This window comes from Phaseolus vulgaris, chromosome 11 (genome assembly GCF_000499845.2).
Source record: "Phaseolus vulgaris cultivar G19833 chromosome 11, P. vulgaris v2.0, whole genome shotgun sequence".
NCBI classification, from domain to species: domain Eukaryota; kingdom Viridiplantae; phylum Streptophyta; class Magnoliopsida; order Fabales; family Fabaceae; genus Phaseolus; species Phaseolus vulgaris.
In genome coordinates, this window is record NC_023749.2 from 11029583 (window position 1) to 11031945 (window position 2363).

General features: G+C 33.1%; 1 protein-coding gene across 1 annotated transcript; it reads right to left on the minus strand.

Annotated features, from left to right (window-relative positions):
- Window positions 1–202: 202 nt before the first annotated feature.
- LOC137832974 (S-type anion channel SLAH1-like) lies at window positions 203–2065 on the minus strand. The gene is made up of 2 exons (XM_068641381.1): window positions 1177–2065; window positions 203–566 (listed from the first exon to the last, which is right to left on the minus strand). The coding sequence occupies exons 1-2, from the start codon at window positions 2032–2034 to the stop codon at window positions 324–326; spliced, it is 1101 nt and encodes a 366-aa protein (XP_068497482.1). The 5' UTR covers window positions 2035–2065; the 3' UTR covers window positions 203–323.
- Between the last annotated feature and the right edge of the window lie 298 nt (window positions 2066–2363).

Consider the following 2363-nt stretch of genomic DNA (forward strand, 5'->3'; position numbering starts at 1 on the left):
TAAAAATTGCTATAAATGATAGTCATATATGATAAAGGTGATACCATGTTATAATTAGGATACAAGCATTTTTTTGTTTGATCCAGAGTCTTAGAGTCAAAACTCTGTGTTGATAGTACTGTAATAGTTTTAGTAAGTGTTTTGAGGGGATTTATGATAAAATTTGTGTAATGTTAAGTTAGTGTGTATAAGAATTGAAATATTTCTTAAATATTTCTATTTATTTAATTTATTTTTTTGTTGATAAAGAAAACATGTGTTATAAATTAGGAACAAGATAGCATAAAGTGTATAAAAACCTAACAATATTTGTTTGTCTGAAACTAAGGTTGAAAACGGGCAAAAACGTGTCTGCTCATTTTGACAGCAGTGATAATCACTAGTATGAGAGAGACCAAAACTGAGATAGATGACAAGACAAACATGATGGCGTGAGCCATGATTCCCTTAACTTCATGAGCATACTCTACTGAAGCCAGTGCCAAAGCTGTAAGAGGAAAAGAATAAGCCCACCATGCCACATTGAACTTCTTCATAGACTTCTTAAATAGCATAGGCCTTGAAACCTGTTTGTTCAAAAACGCACAACAAAAGTGATTACTAATTTTCTTTTGGTGACCTAATAAAACCAAATGAATTGTCCTATAGTAGTATTATATCCATTAAATTGCAAGTTGCAACAATCATAGTTAACCTACTTTCTAGTGCAATACTTCAACACCCCAGCTAAACAAATAAAGGATAAGAATACCATGAAACGTAGACAATTTGACTACATCAGTACAAAGTTTGGACTAATTTTTTTGTTGAGAAACTTGGAATTTCACCTACCTAAGGAATATTGTTAGGTTTGCAATTTGTCATGTAATGATTTTTTGTTGAACCATAAAATTTTCATACATGATAAACATCAAACATGTTTAAAAATGTCTTTAGAACTTCGGTATATAAATTTTTCTTAGGAGTTCCAAGCAAAACAGTAGAGCCTTAAACTCTTTTTCTGTTAATTCTTTTGCTTCCCTAAATATTTCGTAAGTGATTACAGTTTTTTGTGATGGTTTATAACAGTTAAAAAGTTTTTGTAGCTGGTTTATACTGTGAAAAAGTTTTTTTTTTTTTTCTGAAGTTCACAAATCTCAACAGGAAACATAACTTCAAAGTTTAACCTCAAATTACCAGGGACAAGAAAAGGAAGAAGGAGAGGAAGAACAACATCTTGCATGTGGTGTCAAACTTGCCACAAATGGAGTTCCAAGCCAAGCTTGCCATGCTGGGTGCTGCAAAGAACAAGAAGAACACTGGACGCAGCATTGAAGGAATACTATTGTTCCCTGCTAATCTCTGATATAGTGTCACAAAAAGCACTAAGTAATGAACAATACCCAAAGAAAACATGCATAATGCACTCTCCTTCCAACCCATTTGTGCAGCTGCCTGTGCACCCACCAAGTTCCCAATCACAGACAACTGGCTTGTTGGGTTTGCTCCAACTGACAAAAACCTCTTGCCTTTTGTAAACCACTGGCCATAAATCTTCACATCAAGCATCACCATTGGCACAACAAACACCCACCAAAGTATTTTGAAAAAAAGTGTTGTTGGGGAGAGGAATGGTGATGATTCAAGCAAAATGAGCCAAGCAATCCAGGGAACAAATAGATAATTTACCCCGACATGGTTTAAAAATTCATTCTTAACCATGTCAAAGTGTAAAAGACATTTTAGAATGTAAAGAAAAGAGAGTGTAGCTAGTGTGAACAAAGCCAGGAACCATACGAGAGTGTGAACAGAAGAGGGTATGGATGAAAATAAACGTCTGAGAGCATGAACATCTTGGATTGGTTCAATGAGGATCTTCAATAGAAAAGCTTGACTTGTGAGAGACAAACCAATCCTAAAGTACTCTGCATGGAATTGTGTCAGAATAGAGGACACAGATTGGAATTGGATGCAATTTGACTCAGTTTTGGAGATTGAAACATCTATTGCTAATTCTATGTGGGGTTGTGGATGTTGTTTCTCCTTCTCATCCATTCCAACCTTTCCAACCTTTGTAACAATTTTTTTATGTGATTTTTGAGAAGAGAGTGATGTATTTATAGGTGTCTTAATCACCATGAAACTTTTTAAAATTATGTGACTATTTTTTTAATAGATTTTAATCTTTAAGAATGTGATTACTACTAAAAACATATTTTCTTTTCCAAGTAAATTAAGTATAGTAAGATATTTCATAACTTAGGAAATATTTTAATTAATCATCAAATACATTAATTGATTATTAGTGTATTAGTTTTAGTCTATTTGAAAGAGTGAGTTGTTTTTTCATATGATCTTTATAGAGTACTTTTCGCAATTATGAT

Bases quoted from the DNA above. Each gene is read 5' to 3' on its own strand.
- LOC137832974 (XM_068641381.1), bottom strand. From the start codon at position 2,034: ATGGATGAGAAGGAGAAACAACATCCACAACCCCACATAGAATTAGCA. The intron at 567-1,176 runs GTAATTTGAGGT...TTGAACAAACAG, and splicing joins TCTTCCTTTTCTTGTCCCTG to GTTTCAAGGCCTATGCTATT.